The 20,506-nt window shown below is 37.9% G+C and overlaps 2 protein-coding genes across 2 annotated transcripts in view; both read left to right on the top strand.

Moving 5' to 3' along the window:
• LOC110046798 (hemicentin-2-like) overlaps positions 1–20,506 on the top strand; it is a 297,824-nt gene that overhangs the window by 187,644 nt on the left and 89,674 nt on the right. The window lies entirely within an intron of this gene.
• On the top strand, positions 1,092–7,546 carry LOC149114212 (receptor-type tyrosine-protein phosphatase delta-like). The gene is made up of 6 exons (XM_089287339.1): positions 1,092–1,106; positions 1,453–1,798; positions 2,210–2,312; positions 2,946–3,178; positions 4,141–4,368; positions 4,808–7,546. Exons 1-6 carry the CDS (start codon positions 1,092–1,094, stop codon positions 5,026–5,028), a joined length of 1,146 nt encoding a protein of 381 aa, XP_089143465.1. The 3' UTR covers positions 5,029–7,546.

Raw genomic sequence — 20,506 nt, 5'->3', positions numbered from 1 at the left:
AGAAAATACGCGCGCTAATTGGTTGAAAATTGCGTTTCTATTTAACAATTAAATTATGAGCTCGAGATTTCTATGAGGAGATAGTTGATGAGGCCGAAATCCGAATCAACTGTCACCTCATAGAAATCGAGAGCGAATAATCTAATTGTTTCAGTAGAATTCTAACTGAAATTTGCTTCAAATAACGATTCCAAGTATTTCTGGTCTTAATATTAAACTTCTCGCTTCACAGAATTCGCGCCGACTGAGCAGTCAATTTGACATTTTCAGTTGTGTGCCTGCGCTTATCAGTTTCTTTCAAAATATTCGATTTTTTTTTTTTTTTTTTTTTTTTTTTTCGGTCTTCTCAGGAATTTAATTATCCTTTTGTTTTTAAATGTTCTTTCAAAACTTCGGAGAAACGAGTAAACGTTGAAATTTTAACGACCACACCAAACCACTGAACACTAATTAGGTTATGAGCTCGAGATTTCTATCGCGTGATAGTTGACATGGGGGCAGCCCGAGTCAACTATCACGCTTAGAAATCGAGAGCGAATAATCTAAATGTTTTAGTATAAATCTGCTAGTCGTTCAAAACTTTCATCTAAATCCTCTTCACAGACACTTCGAAAACACAAAGAAGCGGCCCCCAGCGCACGCTGCTACGTTACTCACTATCTATCACAGAATAGAACGCGAGTAGCGTAGCCAATCAGAGGACGGCATCCGTGATAGAACGCTGGTAGATTTATACTAATGGCTGATAGTGTGCAATGGCTCAGCCAATCAGATCTGTTATCAGAGCACAATACAAATGCAACATCAAGATACCTTTCTGCAATCAACCGATGCATTTTACGTATTTTCACTACTTACAAAGTTGGCTTTTGTTTCGGGAAAAGAAATCGGCTAGCAAGTAACCAAGCGCCGTGATAAAAAGGAGAAAGGATTTTTCATTCTGCTTCTTGTTATTCCAGCTAATACGGTCACGCGAAATAAACAGGAAATAATTCGATTCGAAAATGAAAGTCAATAGACTTTCTATGGTGTTGCCTGGTGTAGATTATATTCATATCTTAAGTTAAAATCATCGATAAAGTTATCAACTCATGCCCTTAACTAAGGTGAAGATCATGCAGAAAAGTTGGCCATACGGTTATACTCCTGTACAAATCACTGTCGCCATTGAAAACAAACAATATACAAGTCGATAACAGATAAAGGTAATAACCTGCGTGAAAGCTTAGTGGCCTTCAGGACGGACACACAGTCTTGAACAGAAGAAAACTATCTTACAGGAAAATTCGTTTTTTTTATCATTATCAAGATTTTTAAAGAAAAACAACATCTTAAATGGAATGGTATACCATAAAATACGTACATAGACAGTCCCTTTGCCTTAAATACCATCGGTACCGGGAGGCGTTCTTGCCTAATGATTTAACATAGTAGTAGTTTATCTCAATATAGCAACTGGTATTAAACCTACCTGCACTCAGTTTACAAAAGCTCAAATTGTTGTATGTTGCAGTACCTTCGAGTGCTCCTGTACTTATCTCTGTAAAGGTACTGAACAGTACTAGTGTCGAGGTGGAATGGCAGCCAGTTCCTGAAGAGTTTACACATGGTATCATTACAAAGTACGTCATATTCTACACAGCCGAGAGAGGGACGGGCGAAAAGGAAGTACCTGCATCGCTTCTGAAAGCGGTCGTAAATGGGCTTAGTCAGTCTACAACATATTTATTTCGAGTTAGGGCTGAAACTGTGAAGGGTGCAGGTCCAAAAAGTGATCCCAAAAGTGCGACTACTGAAGGTAAAGATATATATGCTTTTCATAAACACGGCAAATAGCAATTACCAGAAATTCAGCTGTATAGTAAAGCAGTAAAAGCAAATGAACAATATTATTTTGAAATTGAGCGAAACATCTAAATGGCAGTAATTAACTGAAGGTGGACTGTTCAAACGAAATGATAGAAGAAACACCCGTGGGAGTATTATCCACGGTAGAGTTGGGTACTATGTCTAAAAATTACTTTAGAGGAGTATGGCCCATATGGAGGATTAAATCTCTCACCCTTCGTCAATGTACGTTGGATGTTGGCTTAGAAAAACGATCGACTTCCAAACGTAAGTTCCGGCCGAAATTATACCTTGCCAGATAGTATGTTAACGTTTTAATCATTTAATATACCTATACCTATATCAATATGTTGTTTTTCAGACCCACCGACCGCTCCGACGCTTCCCGATAGCGACATTGGAACAACAGAAGTGTCTGTCCCCTTTAAAACTAAGAAAGAGTTGAGTAATGGCAAACCTGTCAGGTCAGTGGCGGTCACGGAACTCGTTATTGAGTTTCTAGCACCTAAATCCAAAATCAACGGTGTGGCTGATTGTACTGTAGCTATAGTAACCTGCTAAGTCAAGTAAATGACCAAATCGTTTTCAGCATCAATTTTGTAGAAACCTGATAATAGTGGTGGTAATTTGCACGATATTACATATGGTCCTACAAAACAAAGGAAGTACTCCCAAAAATAGACAGAATTCATAGCTTTCTATCTTCTTTAGTACCTTTTGAGTCTTAAACCTCAAAAAAATAAATAAATAAATACATAAATACATAAAAATAAAATTAAAACAATTTCAATATATACGTTTTAAAAGGAAGCCATATATGCCAGGGAATATATTAATAATTTAGCTGAGATTCGTAGTAATGACCTTTTTATCTTCATAGCTTACTGGATACATTTATGCTAAGTAGTTCTGTAGTAGCCTTTTAGTAATGTAATGTATTGTACTTCGATGTAAGTAAATGTTGTTATTTATTAACAAAACAAACAAACAAACAAAAACAGCGGTAGTGACAATCCGTCAAAGTATGACTGCTACAAAATGCGGTATACTATTGCCAGCCACCTTATGTGAAAACAACTTACTACACTCTTTTACAGCTTTTATCAAATGATCGTCACACCCTTAACTGACGGACAGAACCTAGGAAAACCATCGGACACACAATACGTTAAAGTCATGCGAAATTACGATAACCAAGTGAAAGGAGAACCTTATATTACGGCTGAGTTCGCCAACGATCAGTCAAGGACATCATTTGCTGTTGGTGACCGGAAGTATTATTCCCGAGATGGTGTTACTGAAGCTAAGAGAAAGCGCAGAGAAACAACATGTGAGTCAGTTCACACCTAATGGCGTTCTAGAAATAAGGACGGTCTACATCCATTTATAAGAACGTATATATTGACTTGGAAGCATGCTAGCTAAAATTTGAAATATTGACCCCCAAAGTTTAAGTCAAAAACCAAAAAAAACTGAAAATTGAAACAAGTTTTTATAGACCTATGTATTGACTTGAGAGCATGCTGGTTAAAATTTGAAATTTTGACCACCAACGGGTAGGTCAAAAACCAAAAAAACAAAAAACAATTGAAACAAGTTTTTATTGGGAAAAAATGAAAAGAAAGCCTAGAACCACAGGGTTTCATAAATGATCTGCTTTGGGTTTAAATTGATCAGAGTTATCAGAGATCGTAATTGGCATAATATACGTTTATTGCAAAGTAGCAAAGTACCACACCCTTATCAAAATAATCTTTCAGACGAGCAACGAGCACGTGTCCCCTTAGAGAACATAAATAGAGATTTTGTTAATAGACTCCAAATATATAAAAATTTCTTCCCAAATCTTCAAAGTTTATGCATCCTTTGGAATAACATTTTTGAAACATTTTGAAAACCATAGTGAACTTTGAGAATGTATGACGCCACTGTGGCCTAAGTTTGGACAATCCCTGCTTAATATATAAAATAATTTATAATAGATAAGTTTAATAATTTGGACTTAAACAGTAAAGACTGAAACCGTTTGTTTGCTGGCTTGCTTGTTTTGTTGTTTTTGTTGTTGTTGTTGTTGTTGTTGTTTGTCTTGTGTTGTTGCGACTTCAATGCCATCATTTCTGTTTCTTCCACCAGCACCTGAAGGGTCCCTTTAATATATAATAGTCAAGATACATTTTTTTCCTAGACTTGGGAGGGCTTCATTTCTCTCCTCATACTTCATTTTGTCAGTACTCATACGAGCACGCACAGAACTGATTTAATCCCGAGGTGCCTCTCCACCTTTTCTTTCAGCTTTCATAAAGTATCAAAACGGAAAGCTTGAAAAAGGCACACGATACGCGGTCTTTCAACGGTCTTTTGACGAAGATGGTGATTATGAAAATGAGGGATTCATTACGTTTACCACCAAAGATGATGGGATCCCGACAACAACTTTGATATTGTCAATAGTAGTTGGTTTACTTGTTCTTGTGATCTTGGCCGGTGGGATTGTAATGTGGCGTCGGTTGCATCCTAATGGTGAGTTTTAACTTTTGTATCTGTATACGGTTCAACCCCTATTAAAACGGCCACCTTCGGGAAACTCTCATCGGTACTTTGATTACTGGCCGCGTATTATATAGGGATTGACGTTTAATAGCTGGCCGCTTGATAGGGGGTCGACTACAGATAGTTGTGATATGGTATTTGGTAGATTAGCTTTCCTGTTTCACCTAACAATATCGTAAGGGAAGGAAGGCAGGCAAACAGGCAGAGAGGGAAAGAGGGGAGGATAGCAGTTCAGCAAGAGCGCCAGAGGGAAGGAAGGGAGGAGAGAAGACAGGCAGGCAGGAAGGAAGGAAGGAAGGAAGGAAGGACGTATAAAAACAATTACTACCCATGATAATTCAAAACGAAATAAAATGCAGCATAGAAAAACACGCTGCTCTTTTCTTTTTCTGGTTCTTTTATATTCTAGCAGAGAAAAAGTCAGTTTCAAGGAATCCTCAACAAGGTTCCACGCAAGAAATCTTAGAGCTGTCTCCCTATGGTGAACCATCCACAGAACCAACTTACTACAACACTACTCTTAACGAGCTAGAAACTGAAAGGCAGTCCACTTATGAAGCTGTTGATGACGTAAGTTCTGGCCAGGTCACTCATTATGATAACGTTGGTCCACAACAGGAGGACACTTAACAGGAAATTGATCATGGAGTCCATTACCACCCATTAAATGTAAATTTTCAGGCTACTTATGAAGGGTATGTGAAGCCAACATCGTCAAACTCATGAGAGTTATTACGATGAGTACGAAGATATATCAATTGACTCCTGCTTCGTGTGCTGAGAACAAACGACGTAAAGAAGGGAAATAAAAGGAAACCACGGGCACCAGAACTCGACCACTCACAAAATAATGTTAAAAAGTATTTGTAACGCCTTCCAAACTAAAATGTGGCATTCCAATTTGGAAAAATTCCGAAGGGTACTGGTATTTGATGCCGAAAAAGTTTGTGTTTCCGAAAGGTTTTGGCTTATTGGAAGGAGAAAAAGAAGTGTTCAGTTGAGTCCGCCAGGGACAATACATCCAATTTCACCAAAATGTACAATTTAATGTAAAAAAGATCGTGCACCCATCGCGCTTTCCTTTTTTTGAGAGATTCAGATTTTCTGATCTCCCGGCCCACAACTTATCAGAATAAAACGGTCATCCACCTATGATTCTAAAAGGATTCAGAATTTCTGATCCCCCAAGACTTTAATAGTTTCAAAAAACTGATCCCCAGTCCACAACCCGTCAGAGCAAAACAGTCATCTATTTATAATTCTAAATGCATTCAGAATTTCTGATCCCCATCACCTCACGGGACAAAAACGGCTATCTGTTCATGGTTCTAAAAGTATTGCGAATTTCTGATCCCCCTCCCCCACCAAATCTGCTAACATGATAGAAAGAGCTGTCGATTTATAATTCTACAACATTTCAGCATTTCTGATCCCACATGACTTAAAGGGATTCAAAAATTCTGATCCCCCAGTGCATAACTTATCAGAACAAAACGGTCATCTACCCATAATTCTTAAAAGGATTCAGAATTTCTGATCCCCCTTGTCAGGTGACAGGACAGAAATGGCCGTCTATTTATAATTCACAAGAAATTAACTAGATGTCTGATAGCTAAAAAGTAACGATTGGATAGTAACTTTAAACACATTACAGACAAAAGGATCACAGAGTAAAGGGCATCAGAAAAGTACACAAATGAAATATTCACAGCTAGGTCATTATTAATAACGATTTGAAACGACGCCAAAGGATCGAGACAAAAATTGCAGTTTCATTTCGGACAGTGAAAGGTTTTATTTTCAATTCAAAAAGATATGAATTTAGGCTCCAGAATTACGAGCTGTTGTTTAAAGTCCACATCAAAGATAACAAGAATTTTAATCAGGACTCAGCTGCCGTCTGCGCCACCTCCGTTTTCTGCTTTAATGTGTTCGTTTCGGATTGAGGACCGCTATTCTTGCCTTTTTTTTCCCCTCTGCTCTGCAATGAAGCAATTGAAGCTAAATATTCTTATAAATAGCGATAGAATTAACATTGTTTTTCATTAATCAATTGATCGGGAGTGTATTCTTTTGTAAAGAATAGTGAGCAGTATGTAGGCAATGCGGTAGTGAAGTGTATCGAGCGTGATCTGTAGCTTCAAATCAATTCAGTGTAAACTTTAAGTTACCTCTTCAAAAAGCACACTAACAAGCTATTATGCAAGCATTTCATACATAGGAAATGCGTGTGAATAATTTCTTCGTTACGGGTGCTAATAAAATCAGGAGAACAAACGTTTTTCTTGTGTTTCAGTGATCGCGAAATAAATATAACAACGAAATTTCTTCAGCCACAACATTGATTTCGATTCAAAGATTGAGCAGCTAACTGTAATGTTGAGCAACAATTATGATATACTTACTTTTCTGCGACTTGCCTTTCTTTCACCGAAGCAACCAAGATACTCATTTGAACTTGGACAAATCATTCCATGCTTCTTGCTGCTATTGACAATGTTGGATTCGAAATTGCGCGCAAATAACCGACTCCTTTGGAAAGGGAATCTGCTGGTCAAAAGTATTCATTTATCAGACTGACCGAAGGATTATGGGATCGAACGGAAACACCAAAATGGCGGGCAAAGATCGTGGTCAATGTTGTTAGGATTCGATAACAAAGCTCTCTGTTATTATATAGCCTTGCTCTACGTTGGAAAGCAGTCACAAATTGTTTACAGATGTCCGGTGTTATTCCAGTTGAGTCAAATCCCAGTAAAGGTGGAAAAGTATGAAGTTTCGTCGGCAAAACAGTGTGGCAACCAAACTATTTGCCAGCAGCTGGCGGTTTCTCTTACACTCGTCAGGTTTACAGAAAGGTTATGGTTCCTGCAGCTTTCCAAGGTAAACTGATTTTCTTGCATAATTTGTGACGGTTCTTAAAATACTGGAAACGTTCTGACCGGTTAAATTGATCGTGGAAGATTACAGAAGATGCAGATACTTTAACACACTGTTAAGTCTTGTTGATTTCGTGAATACAAATGTTCATTTCCTAAAGGAGTTATGAAAGCAACTGTATTCAACGCAACAATATACGAACAATTTCGTGTTGGGAAAATCATTCATTGTAAAAGTACAATAAGTGCAATAAATGTGAGCTCTCTCATGTAGTTTACATATACTTCTTATATATCTAGTGTATATCTTGTCTAGGATCAACTGGGCATACATATGTAGTATACAACACCTAAAACACAAGATATCAAAAAGCAACATCCTTCACCTTTTTGATTTTCAGGTTGATGGGGGTGCTCTTGAGGTTATGTTAGATGTGCATATTACATTATCAAGACCATTTGTTTGCCACTTATTACTTGAGTTGCAAAAGACTGATGTTATTTTCATTAGGGTGGTTGAAGTTCTCTTTAATTGGGCAGTGTTCCAAAGGTCCTTTATAATTTGGCATTTCTTTATGCAAATAGAGGTTATTTAGAACAGCAGATATAATTCACAGCTAGGTTACGGAAAATTACTTTTAACCACTTCCAGACCTTTGTACATAAGTCTTGCCATAATTTGAAAAACCCATGATTCATGGATAAAATTAATTGAAAAAAATACTTTCATGAAGAAATTACTGTAATTGAAATTTGAAATTCATGTCAAGAATATTTTGTGCTTTTCCGGTCATGAAATCTGTTTACATTTCATGAAAATTTACTGAAGAATGTAAACATTTACTAGACTCCAATTTAAGTAGCTGAGAAGTGTTTCAAACAGGATTTTAGAAAGATATATGTTAAATTTAAGTAAGTTTTGTGATAAGTCGCAACATAATGGAAACTCATTTCCAGCCAGATTTTGTCCTCCTTTTGCATCTGGATGTGCCTGGTTTTTGGTATTAAATTTTAATGTACAACTGTAGCAGGTTTAAATAAAACTATTAGTTATTTATACATTTTCCTATGTAAATACAGAGATTTCACTTAGGTTTAGGATTTGAAGAACAGTTATCAAAGATCCATATAAAATGAATAGTGAAGAGTTTTCAATAGTTAGCTATAGTTTCACCACCTGTGACTAAGAAAGCTTTTGGTTAGGGAAATATTAAAGTGCTGCATGTACATGAGTGATGGATAATTTTTTAGATTGGCTGCTATCTTTTTACTATCTCTGGGTTTTGGGTAGGTTATCACAGTGCGATATGAGTGATGGGTAGTTTTCAGATAGGCTATCTTTTTACTAGATAGGATAGTGTTTTATTGTTCAATGTAAGGACTAGTCTTCAGATAGCCTAGGTTTTGGCTTACTACATTAGTGGTGGTTTTTGGATAGACAAGTTAGTAGATAGATAGGCCATCTAAGTATCTGTTGACTATCTACACAGGAAGCTAGTTTTTAGCTAGTCAATCTATTTCCTAACTATCTGATAGATAGATATTAGTTAGCTTTAAGCCATGTCAAAGATAGCTATCCTCTATCTACAAAACCTCTTGGATAGAAAAAAGAATAGAGATTTGCATCCCTCAACCAGGAATGAGATAGTTGCAAGTAGCATGAAGTTAGTAATGAACTAGTAATAAGATACACTGTACGACTGTTTTTGGGAGGGCTTCTTTAACTGAGGACAGCAAACTATTGCCAGCTACCAGGAGACATCTCCAAGATGAGTATGCCAAATTAAAAAAGAAAGAATAGAATTGCTTGTAGCATTAGCTACAATACTTGCATCCATATCTATCAGGTCTTTATAAAAACAATTTTACCCACACTCTTCTCCTTTGAGCATGGTTAAACTGGTTGCTTAACTGAAGTGTGAATGAACTGGTAGCCCACTCAAAAAGTTAGATTGAAGATGTAAAAACGTGTTGGGCAAAGCTAAAGTCCATGGCCTCTGCTATATGACAACAGGTTTTTGGAGGACACTGTATACATGTATGTAGAGTACATTGACCCACTTAATTGTATCAACTGCAAATTTAAATGTTCATGTATATTGCAGTCTTTAATTGTCATCCCTGTAATGTACTGTAGTGTTCCTGAACGCTCTTTTTGTTTTATAACAGTGAGGTGCCTTGTTTCCATGTTAAACAGAAATTGTTAGAAATTTTTCTTTCACATAAGGTGGGCAAATTCTGACAGAGAAAGTGGAGTCTGCATTTATGCCTACAGTTGTGCAGTTTGAGTAATCTTACTGTTTTGATCAATTCTGAACTTTCCTATCCTCTTAGGTACTGTTTGATATTGTTTTTTTAAACTTACAGCTACTGTAATTTTGAAGTGCATAGATCATTGTAATACAATGTGTGATGTTCACAGTTACTTATATTAATAGACTGCTGTGAAGAAAATTGTTCTTCATCACTCTCTCAGTATAATCTGAGTGTATGGAATCTGTTAAGAATTATGCTCTATTTGTATAAAATTTCTAATTGAATATTGTTATGAAGAAAAAATATTTTGATTAGACATTGTTCAGGCAGGCAGCAAGATCTAAACCCTGTCTTCAGTGTTATGATTTAATGTGGCTACATTGGATGTAACACTGGCTTTGCAGGGGATCAGAAATTCTGAATCTTCTCCTGTGTTCTTTGGGGGATCAGAAATTCTGAACCCTTTCTAGAGTTCTTTGGGGGATCAGAAATTCTTAACCCTTTCTAGTGTTCTTTGGGGGATCAGAAATTCTGAACCCTTTCTAGTGTTCTTTGGGGGATCAGAAATTCTGAACCTTTTCTAATGTTCTTTGGGAGATCAGAAATTCTGAACCCTTTCTAGTGTTCTTTGGGGGATCGGAAATTTTGAATCCTCTCTTGTGTTGTTTGGGGGATCAGAAATTTTGAATCGTTTTCTATGGAGGTACCTCTCGAGACAAGAAATTCCAAAAAAATCATTTGGTTTCTTATGCGTGACTTAAACATTACATTTCAGGTCAAATAAAGAAGAATTTTTTCATTCCTTGCAAACAGGGAAACTTTTCCTCTGAGTTTTAACACCAGTTTAAGATTCTTAGTATATTGCAGATATCGTCTTTGGAATTAAATGGCAATCATAGATTTCCGTCTAAGCTCTACGTTTCACTTTAGGCCAATTTTGCACTCATTTCCAACGAAACTTCCAAGCCTGCAACGTAAAAATAACTTTTCTCCGAGACAGGTTTCTATTTTACACCGAAAGAGTAGCCATTTTTGAAGTGGTTCTCAGTATTTACTCTGAATTTTATCAAATTGGAACACCACATTTTAGTTTGGAAGGCGTTTTGTTATTATTTGTTGTTATTTGTGTGTTAAAAGTAGTTGTTATTATTTGTGTCTGATCTCGAAGAAGTGTGGACACTGTCGAAAAAGATTTACAGCACGTTCGGTCGTGTTAATTTGGCCTCTTTAAATTCTTGAATATAGACATATCCAGACCATATTGAATATTGATAAAGGATTTGTGGCGGTACATTTAATTGATAGTCGGTTCGAGATGTATTGATAGCCTAAAGCCTGGTACACACTTGTGAGATAAGCATAACACTAGTGAAATAAGACCAAGCATAAGCACAAGGCAAAGAAGCATGTTCCATTTTCTTGTGCTGGCGCTTATGCTTATTCACAGCCTACCTCACAATTGTGAACCAGGCTTTAGCCACTGAAATGTGGTTTTTCTCTCCTCGATCATAAGCACAGGGGCCGCGGACACCATTTTAAAGTGGAAGGGCTAAAAATTCTGGCCAATACAAATAAACGTCAGTGTTTTGCCATTTATCTTGCATATGCGCGCCATCTGGAGCCCTAGAAAATAAATCCCAGCATCAATAAAAGTGGTAGGACTCTAGCCCTACCAGCCCCTCCCTCTCCGCGGTCCCTGAAGGAAAATACGAAGAAGTGAGCATGGCACGTCGGAAAGTTTAGTAACTGAAAAGCTCCCCGAGCTATGTATTTATTTGTAATTAACTTAGACATAAGGTTTTTTTTCTGAAAAACTAGTCCACATTTTTACAACATCATGCACGAACGTTTCGCTTTGTTCGACTGAAGGTCAGTTTCTTCAAGACTTATAATCAGTAATATAAAAACATTTCAGACTGTTTTTGACGGGTTATGCCGCCTTACTTACGATAGCGATATCAGAAAAATAATCATATTTAATCCCACAGTGATTGGGAATTTGTCTGATAAAACTATTTTGCTGTCAGCCGACATGCGAACCTCTCAACAACGGCCACCTTGGGACAGATGAAAGTAGCCGTTGTAGAAAGGTTGCCGTTATTAGAAGGTAGGAGCGTGATGACACCTGATTTCTTTTTTTTTTTTTTTTTTTTTTTTCTCGGTGAGTGCGGCCCTTTCATTATTATTTAATTAAAAATACGTAACACAATCAAAATATATCAATAAAACAGAAGCCAAACAAAAACAGAGAAAAATAACGGGAGCCTCGTTGCCTTTCATAATGAAAGGTGACCTATGGCCAAACTCGTGGATTAAGTAATCTAGAGATGAAACATGTTACTGAACTTGCAATTATTGGAGTATTATTAAAGGCTGTTAAAACAAGCCGGGTTCGTACCACGCAAGGTCCCACTTATCTCACAAAGCGTAGGCTTTTTTCGTTGGCTTTTGTTGCACACATAGTACAAAGACATAGTCCACAATAGCTAGGGTGGTAACATTGCAGCTGAACATGGACTGGTAAAGGGTTCTTGGGTCACAGAGGACACTCCTACCAAAAATATTGAGTACTCCTCCCACCGATACCTTGACGTTGATGTTTGTCTGCCTGCTGGGAAAATTTGCATGTATTCAAGAACATTTTTTTCTTGTCGTACGAGCTTACCGACTTTTCTCATTGCATTTCACTTAGGGCTATAGGTAAGGTTTCTAATGATATGTACAGCACTTCTTCTCCAACGTGGAACCGCTTGTCTCTACAACAAAATAAGTACCCTCTTTTTGACACTATATAGGATTTAGAGTTTAAAATCGAAGTGGACAAAGGTTACGCAGCGAGGGTAAAATCTGCACTGACTATATTGAGGAGTCAGCTTCACCAAACTACGTGTACTAGAGTGGCGCATAAGGCTTCATACTGAGGAGTACATTACACTAATGAAGCAAGTCTTAGGTCTATAAATTTAACCCTGAAATATTGATTGATAGTTTCTTTATCGCTCATAAGACTGCCAAGATCACGATTTTACATCAATCAGGACATGCCTATTGGTAATCAGATTTGAATTTTAAGGTTTAAGGCAGTCACGCATATTGTACTTGAAAAAATGAAAGCGCTGTGTATCTTTAATATTAATACAACAAAGACGAGAAAAAGGGCTAATTCAGCATCTAAATCACTGTTTAGCGAGTTCTTTCCTTTTTTTACCTGCAAGTTGTTGTCTTGAAGTACCAAAGCCCTAAAAAAATTATCTTCCGAATAAATATATTCAGCATAAGTGACGGCGATGTAACGACCACTAAGGAAAACAATGAGTACAAACATTAATCTATTCAACAGTTGTTTCTAGGATTCTACCAACCTGAAAAATTCCTTCCGAGTCAACAGCCATAACCAGAACGAGCTCCAAGTTCAATCAGCTCTCCAAAATTCTGCACGCATATTCGACACCAAGGCCATTTTGAGTCAAAATCACCTCTTTAACTTGAGTTTCGCTCCAAGCATCGATACTTCACCATGCGGCACATCTGCTCTCTTGTTCTAGCACAACAATCTCTGGTTTCATTACATTTTTACAGCAAACTTCCTTTCCATTGCAGCTACGTAAACGAAGCAAGAAGTAGCGAAGTTGATGGCAAACTGAACTTGTGATGAATAATTAGTAAGCGTCAGCATGCGCCCTTGGAATAATTTGCAATTTAAATTTGTAAACACGAGCGGAAGTTCCGCACCAGATTTCGCAAGCGCATTACGGTATGAATCTCCTTTACACCATGGCCGGGTTAGTCGAAAGTCTGTTAACACGAACCTAGGATTAAATGTCAACCGAACCATTAATTTTTCTTGTATAAAAATATCTTTTACTGCTCACGTTTTATGTAGTTAGAGCTTAGCCAAACTCAAAAATGAAGGACAAACATTATAAGCGGAAAACCTCACCCGAAAAGTTACAAAATATAAATCAAAATTCTTGCTAATCCTGGGTTAGTTTAATCGGGCTTTCAACAACCCGGCCCATAGCTTTAAATGACTTTCTATGTCGATAATAAACAATTATTGGATGAGGTTTTTGTGATATCCGGAATAATCAAGATCGAGGTAAGTGTTATCACTAACCCAGACCTTGATTATTTCTGATATCACAAAAAGCGAATCTCATAATTGCTTTATTGTACATTGTTTTAAAGGAAATAATGACAAACGCATTATCGCACCGAACACAGTTAATTTTCGACAAGCCATGTTTTTACGTGAACTTGACATTGCTCTTGGAAATCACGGATTGCGCGCACAACCTACGGATTATTCACTAATCTGCTGGCAGATTAGTGAATAATCTGAAGGTTGCGCTGTTTCCCAAAATTAACTGTAGACTTTTAACTAATGAGAAGACAGATGGTGCCTACAATGTATGATAACAACAGTAAAGGAGATGCATAAAGAATGTACATAGACGTGGCATATCTTAAAATGTGGGACTGGAATATGGGAGGTTTTTTAATGATCTAAGAATAAGTCTACGACAAGGGGGTGGATATAGGGAAGGGGGTGTGAAGGGTCAAGCCTTCACACATGGAAAAGGAAACAATTCAACCTTTAGAAACACTGGATGCGTTGCCTTTTAACAGGGACGTCTGGCATAACATTGCCAACACTGAGTGGAGGGTTTGCGAGGAAATAAACGGTAGAATCAAAAGTCAAACACTCAGAGAATAAGTTTGAGTCAGGAGCCATAATCGGGGACGGAGACCGTAAGTCTTAGGATCCGCGCGCACCTATGATATGGGACAATTTTTCTATTTTTTGAACAAATTGCGCCACCATAACGACAAATATCCGCGCGGATCCACGCACATGTCGGGGGTTCTCGCGTGGATGTTGTCACGTTGCGTGATCAAATTGTGAGAGTTGCGAGATTCTCTTGGAGATTTTTCACAGCGATGGCAGGGAATAAGGCAGGGAATAAGAACCAGGGCTCTTGTATTTAGTTTTATGCTGTGAGCTAATGGATAAGGTGAGTTATTCAAAGTCGAAAACAAGACTTGGTGCTGTGAATGAATAATATCTGCTCGCGCTAGTTGAACGCGTAAGCTTTTGCGTTTGCTCTGTGAAGAAAAGTTATGAAAGAAAACTCTTTACTCTGGTATCGAGTTAATTTGAGAGTTTCCCAAACAATGCTTAACCATAACCAAAACCTGTTTTTGATAGTTTCTTGTTGTTTCTGTTTGTTTGGCGAGTTTGCGAAAGTTTTTGAGTAGCTCATTTGCATAGTGCACTTTCAAGTCCGAGTCGGTGTTTTCAATTGTCAACAAATCTTGACAAAGATTTCTTTCGTTGTCTTTTGTGCTGAGATGCTACAACAATTTTCACCAACGCCAAAAGGCTACTTACATCTGTGTGTTTCTTTAACACAGTGAAATTTTACAACGAAAATAAAATAGACAAGGGGTTTTGATAACTCAACCAGCAAAATCGAAATCGTTGTTCAAGTTGATTAAGGAATTGCTTCATCGTAACTTCGCCGATTATTTCTGCTGTACTCATTTATTTTCAGCTAAGCTTTTAATATGATCTCAAACATTTATTTAAACATAGTTAAAAACTAGAGATATTATCTGAGTTCGATGTACGTTTTCACACGAAAGTGCGGGAGTCCAATTTGTAATGTTTTACTGACTGTACAAAACACATGCACATCGGCGGGCGCTCTTATTCATCGACAACAGAAAATTTGTTGGAGTTTTACACAATAAAAACTGAGCAGCATCTACAGACAAACTTATTGTCACTCACTGGGTCTTGATGAAACATCAAGCGTTACTTACAATTTGAGCGAGACTCAAACTTGCAATCAATTTTTTTTTTTTTTTTTTTTTTGACTTTTCGGTCGCAATAGACTCTGGCGAAATCCTCGCAAGCGTGTGGCAAGAGGAAGGAAGTTTTGAAGTCCTGAGACGCTGCTGTATCCAGATATATCCAACTAGTTTTTTGCTGCGTTATGGAACAGCTGTTAATCTTCAACATATATGAAACTTAGAGTGGGGTAATGTGGAGCTCTTGTAAAAGAAGCAGCGGAACACAACTTTGTCAGTGATATAAAGCGGGACATAACTAACCACTGTCTTACTTCACTCAAACTGGGGCAGTTTTCGACGAAAATACTGAAGTAAAATTCCGACAGACATGAATGTATTGAGCTGTGGGCCAAAGGCATCAAACAGTTTGGAAATTTCGGACGCCATTTCCCCGCGCTACATCCGCAAAAATCCTCGCAGCGTGTACGCGCGTGTGCCGCACATGATGGGCAATTTGTTCTAAAAATAGAAAAATTGTCCCATATTATACGGACAGCCCCAATACTAGAAATAGCGCGCGCTTACGGTCTCCGTCCCCGATTATGGCTTCTGTTTGAGTACAATATAAGATATCCTTACATGTAAAGATATCATTTTTGATAACTTTTTTTATGTCCCTTTAAGGTCGCTGAACACAGTCTATGATACCGGTGTTTTTCACCTTTTCCTTTAAAACCCTTGATTCTTTGGTCGCCAAAAGTGGTAGCAAGCAAGTTAACAACACAAACTTCGGCTTTATGATAGTTAAGCTGACGTATGTGCCGTTGGCATAAATAAATATAAACAGGCCTTTAAAGTCGGTTTTAATTTGTCTGTTTGCAGAAATTCTAGTCCGTTAGATTTTCTTTATAATTTGCGTGCAAGTTATTTTAATAAAACTTTAACAGAGATATCTTTAATTATCCCTTGTTGAAGGTTCACTGGAATATCTAGAATTTCCTTCGAATATCTAAAATTTCTTTCGTTGAAGTGCAATTTTTTTTTTCAATACTCCAGTTACTTACCTCCCTGAGAGAGATGCGTATTCATTGTTTCCACGTTTTTGAAAACGTTAACAAACCTGGAACAAACGCAGCTGTGACAACAAACGGCTAATAGATAAAGAGTAAAAGTGAACTGCATTGTGATGAGTTTTTCTCTTTCCATGGTAACCCATTTTGTAAAACATATAATTTAAAGACTTAAGATAAAAGGCAGGAAGACCTTAATTAATAACAAAGGTTGATCACCTGGTCATAATACAGCCTGTATCATTACCTTAGCGGTCAAAACGAGTCTTTCACATCTTCGTTCTAAATTAAACCTTATGATAAGTTAATAGCCCTTTTAAAGGTTAAAGCTTTTCTCGTTTGAATAACAAGTAATCCAGCGTGGATGCAAGACAATTTCCGGCCGACAGAAAGTTTAAAATTGCCCGGAATTGCGAACGTTAACAGAGAAAAGGGTCATTATTCTCCACACAGGTCAAGTTTCTTTTGCTTATCTCCTACGGAATATTTTGATTGATTTTCTTCAGAAGTGTTATGGTGGAGCTCACGCGCGCCGAAGGCGCTTGAGCAGAGCCCCATTCCTTAGAAAATTTGGTAAACCCATCAAGCAGAGAAAATTTGTTATGACGTCACCGTACGAGTAAAGGAACGTCCGTCTGTCGTGCAGACTACGGGGAAGAAGGAGGGGATTCTTTAAGTAACCCCAACGGAGGGAGCTCAAGAATGCCATCTTTTCTTGGCGGGAAAACTTATTTCTATTTGTTAGGTCAACAAACGATAGGGGACGTTGGTGTAACGTTTTCGAGATAGAGTCTAACTGAAGCAGAACTTGAAAGAGAACGGTAGAGAGCAAGAGTTAACGGGCAATTAGAAGTGACGAAGAACATCGCGACAGAGCGGGCCGTTTTTCGAAAGCCCCGAAAATTTTTCGGGCCCGCAAAGCCATTTTCAGTCCATCTGTATCTAAAAACAGAGCGGTGTATACGCTTGGAACTTCTTTTATGAACGGAACCTCTGTTCATATTAAGAATATATAAATAAAGCAACTCAGTAATCGTAAGTTTGAGATTTTGCCATGGCTTTCCGGGTGCGAAAACCTTTCGGGACCTTCGAGAAACGGGCCGCAGTGCTAGAAAGAAGGCGAGATAGTACATGCACACAGAAACACTGAAAAATGCGGTGAATTAGATCGAGTCAGGGCTAGAGAAAGGAAATGAAATAATGCCGAACTATGCCATGAAGTAGAGGCAAACGAGGGCTATAGAAAGGAGGCGAAATACCCCAAAAATTAGCTCAGAAGACTACAGAACTTCTCAAGTTAATTCCCGCGCCGAGATAAGCAGCCGTGCAAATCACATGATTCATCATGTGATCAACAAGTTTCGTGCGTTCAGAGAAATTACAAAATGGTAATTATGGAGGAAAAAGTGGTTGATTCGTTGATCTATCAAAAAGATTTGTTCAGTTCAGTCTTCACAACTTTTGCTGGAAGTTTCTGCCTAGACGATTCACAAAGAAGTGAATTGCCAAATTGCGGTAAGCGACTGTGTTACATATCAACTTTCATCGCGTTTTCCACAAAAATTATCAAGTTGCTTCGGCGAGTTTGAAAGTCAAATTTGATAAATTTCAAACAACAACACTTGAGTCGTTTTGTCGAAGTTGTTGTATAAAGTTGCATATCGTAATCAAATAGTCATGTGTCGCTTTTCACCGTCTATAGATAACCTCTCGTTTAAAAGTAATAAAACTGTGTTTGTAAATACTGCCAGGTGAGTTTGAAGTTTTCTTTGTGTTAACGGGGACCATTGCCTCGTCTAAGGCTGCTATAATTTCTTCTCTTCACGGTTGGAAGAAAGAAAACCATTTTATGCTTTAAAAGCGGACAGGAATGTTTCATTGCTGCGCACAAACTATTATAAAAATAGCTTTAGCTATAGTGGCGCCATTCTTTGGAACAGACTTCCTTGTGACGTAAAGGAAACAGATTCCCTGAGGCAGTTTAAACGCCTACTCAAAGGAGTTGTATCAGGTACGGCATTCGTGGAAAGCAACTTTTTTTTTTTATTTTATTAGTTTTTTTACTATTAATTATTAGTGGTTTTAGCTGACGAATTTTCAACCGCGTTTAAATAAAGATTATCTATATATCTTACACAGTGTGGAGACTTAATCGTTTTGTTAGTTCAGTTATTGGGTTTGGCGAAATGCTTGGCTGAATTTCTTTTAAGCCACGGCCGATCAAATGACTACAAAGCCGTCGGCAAAAATAATATTCAAATTACGCTTAAGTGCGCATAATTATTACATTTAGACTTGGAAACCGCAAGATCTTTGAGATTTTAGACGTTTTCCGGCTTCTAAATGCATTTCTTGGCTTTACCACTTCTTTCATTCGGTCATCCTTCGTTGAGACTGGATTTGCTCTTTGACACTCAGATGCAGGGATATGCATTTGTGTTTATGCGTAGATTTCCTCGGTTTGCTGTTGTTGTTGAATTCATTCGATCGAAATGTCGAGCAGATGATTAGCATTGCACTAGACTTCTTGCTGCAGGAAGTATGCAATATAATTTACAAATTACTAAATCTATGTACTCTTCTGAAACCTAGTAAATTAGTGTCATAGCACCTCCAGCCCTCCAAGGTCCTCAAAGCCCCTTTTTGCCACATGATTTTTTTCTTTTTTTGCAACACCCAGTAACCATGCATGCAAAGAAAGTTCTACATTGATTTTGATTTGTTATTTGATTCCATTAGTGCCACTGCGTTTGGTCGGGGATACATGGTCCCTACTTCCCAATTTTTTGAAGGGTTTATGTGTTCATCTTTGCTGCATTTTATCGACGTGTCAAATAACACATATCTTGACTTGGCTGACCAAATGTACACATGCATCAAAACTTCCATGTGTGTTCGATTTTCTGCTGTAGTGAAGGCAAAGTGATGTACATGATATAACTTACTGGTTTACACTGCGACATAAGCATGAGCACAAGCATAAACATAAGCATAGCGAATGTTCACACTTATAAGCACAGGGAAAGTGACATACGCAAGCGCAGTGAGCTTCAGAATGAAGCCGCGGGAGTATGGGACGAGCCACGTTATGACAACTTGCATTATGCAGTTTACGTGAGTCTTAAATTTCAAATGATCTTGTTCAAGAACACAGCTGAATAATGTTCACTTACCAGTGCTAACACCAACCGCTTCTGCAACATCTTTCCAGAAAAGCTTTTTATATTTGTATCGTTGAAGTCATCTGAGGATTTGTCGTAGAGGCAGGGATAATTGCGAACTGCCCCGGCAAGTTTTTCATAGAAAACAGTACTCTCAGACGCCATTTTGGTCCGTGAAGTAGCATTGAACACCATAAACATGAAAATTCGCTGGCATCAAACGCAGCTACTTCCTTGGAATTTTGCTTATGCTTACGTTACACCCGGTTTACACACTTATTTTTGCGACATTAACATAAGCATAGGCGTAAGAAAATGGAAAAGATTCCTTTTTCTTATGCTTATGCTTATGTCACTCACGCTTTACACTGCTTATGCTTCAATAATTAATAGAAGTCTTCATATAAGCGACAGATCATTAGAAAAGTGATAGGTGGAGGGAGGGTGCGAGGTGGCCCTTTTTCAGCTATTAGGATAAGTCCACTGCCTCAGCGGGGTTTTCTTTTAGGCGTAAGTCACCTGCACCCATTTATGTTTTATTTTTTTATTTTATTTTTTTATTTCGGGGGAGGGGGTGGGGGGAGACAATCTTAATCAGTTGACACTCGTCACAATCTGAATGCCTGGAACAGGCTTCAAGTTTAAACAAATATTTTTTAAACTTCCACACAGTCGTTTATAACTAAGTATCAGGCACATTCAAGTACCATTGCCAAACATGGGGCTGCATTGCTTTTTTGGTTTGATGTTAAGGGAAATAACAGTTTTATTGATTCATTTTTGTACAATAAATTGTTCTTGGCATGCTGTGAATCAAGTTTTAAGATAGAGCTCTGTGAGTGACCGTCTAGTAGCAAATATGGGGCCGAAGGGCCTACTGAACTAGGGGGTCTGGGGACATGCCCCCGGCCCCCCAGAAAATGTTGCGAAACTGAAGCATATTTGG

This window comes from Orbicella faveolata, unplaced genomic scaffold (assembly GCF_042242905.1).
Source record: "Orbicella faveolata isolate gen_17 unplaced genomic scaffold, um_ofav_v1 contig_14, whole genome shotgun sequence".
In the NCBI taxonomy this organism is placed as follows: Eukaryota; Metazoa; Cnidaria; class Anthozoa; order Scleractinia; family Merulinidae; genus Orbicella; species Orbicella faveolata.
The sequence above is the reverse complement of the archived record's forward strand: the minus strand, read 5'-3'. Positions and strand labels throughout refer to the sequence as shown.

Bases quoted from the DNA above. Each gene is read 5' to 3' on its own strand.
- LOC149114212 (XM_089287339.1), top strand. The intron at 2,313-2,945 runs GTCAGTGGCGGT...ACTCTTTTACAG, and splicing joins AGTAATGGCAAACCTGTCAG to CTTTTATCAAATGATCGTCA. The intron at 4,369-4,807 runs GTGAGTTTTAAC...TTTATATTCTAG, and splicing joins GCGTCGGTTGCATCCTAATG to CAGAGAAAAAGTCAGTTTCA.